The 1,232-nt window shown below is 56.0% G+C and overlaps 1 protein-coding gene across 1 annotated transcript; it reads right to left on the minus strand.

Annotated features, from left to right (window-relative positions):
• Positions 1–438: 438 nt before the first annotated feature.
• On the minus strand, positions 439–855 carry PIRT (phosphoinositide interacting regulator of transient receptor potential channels; the record flags this gene model as incomplete). The annotated part of the gene is made up of 1 exon (XM_082775203.1): positions 439–855. Exon 1 carries the CDS (start codon positions 835–837, stop codon positions 439–441), a length of 399 nt encoding a protein of 132 aa, XP_082631329.1. The 5' UTR covers positions 838–855.
• Positions 856–1,232: the final 377 nt, after the last annotated feature.

Consider the following 1,232-nt stretch of genomic DNA (forward strand, 5'->3'; position numbering starts at 1 on the left):
CGTGCGTGGTCCATTTCGGTGGCCTCCTCTGATACAAAGTGTTGTGGCACCGCCTTGTCCCGATGCCCCTCTCCGTGGCTCTGGGTGAGCGGCCTTGGGCCCGCCGCTGTGTAGGTGTGGCGTGCCGACTGCAGGCAGCAGTGCTCACACTGGGCTTCACCCCCGTGGCGGGGCTGGCCGGCTCCAGGATGCAGAGTGCTCTGACCTGCCATGCTGGGCTAGGCCGCCGCGTCCCACTCTCTTCTTTCTGGGATTCCTTGGGTAAAAGGCAAAGTTTGCTTACACACCGGGCACCTGTACAGTGTGTTCCGCCTGTAGGGAAGAGACTGTCTGGGGTAAATTCCTATAGGAGGGTACAGAAGCATGTTTCTTTTTATGCCTAATCAGTGGAGGAGGGTGGAGGGGAGGGAGCCTTCCTGGGAAGGCCATGGGCTGTCCTCAGCGGTTGAAGAAGAAGGACTTGAGGCTCTGCAGAAACTGTGACTTCTGTCTCTGCTTCTGCTTCTTCCGGATGATGGGGATCCAGACTAAGCCACAAACAAGGAGCATCAGTCCCATGGACAGAAAAGCCGGGCCACACATTTTGTAAACATTTTTGTTCTTGATTTGGATGCAAGACAGGCTGGTGATGACCATCCCGAAGAGGAAGACGGCTGCTCCGACAGACACAACAATGACAGGCTTGTGGTATATTTCCCACTTGCTCCGGGACGCGCTGGTCCAGACAGACTCGCTGCGGGAGCTGATGCAGAGGGTGCTGGCTGTGTTGCTGGTCAGCAGCTCCTTGGACGGAGGGGACTTCTCACTCCCATCAGGGCTCTTGGGGGGGTTTTCCATGGTGACAGGGTCTGAGGAGGAGACCTGAGATGGAAAGAAGAAAGAGCAGTGCAGGACTACTGCTGGAGGGTGGACTGAGTGCTTTCCACCAAGTCATTAATCAGTAGCATGGCCTCTGGCCAAGTCAAATGAAAGTGGAGAACAATTTGGGAGTTGATACAGGGGGAGGAGAGCACCACGCCTATCTGAGCAGTGAAATGAGGAATAAGCAACTGAGTCCTGCAGGTAGGCAGGACTGAGGGTACCTGCAGGAGTCCTATTGCCCACCCATGGGTCCCAGGACAGATATGTCTGTTCCCCAGCTTCCAGCTCCCACAGAGACGCAGTGGTGGGATGATGGTATCTCTGGAGCTGTTTTCCCTCCCAGATCCCCACTTACACCTCAGCACCTTGTG

Source organism: Aythya marila, assembly GCF_965140915.1.
Source record: "Aythya marila genome assembly, chromosome: 18".
In the NCBI taxonomy this organism is placed as follows: domain Eukaryota; kingdom Metazoa; phylum Chordata; class Aves; order Anseriformes; family Anatidae; genus Aythya; species Aythya marila.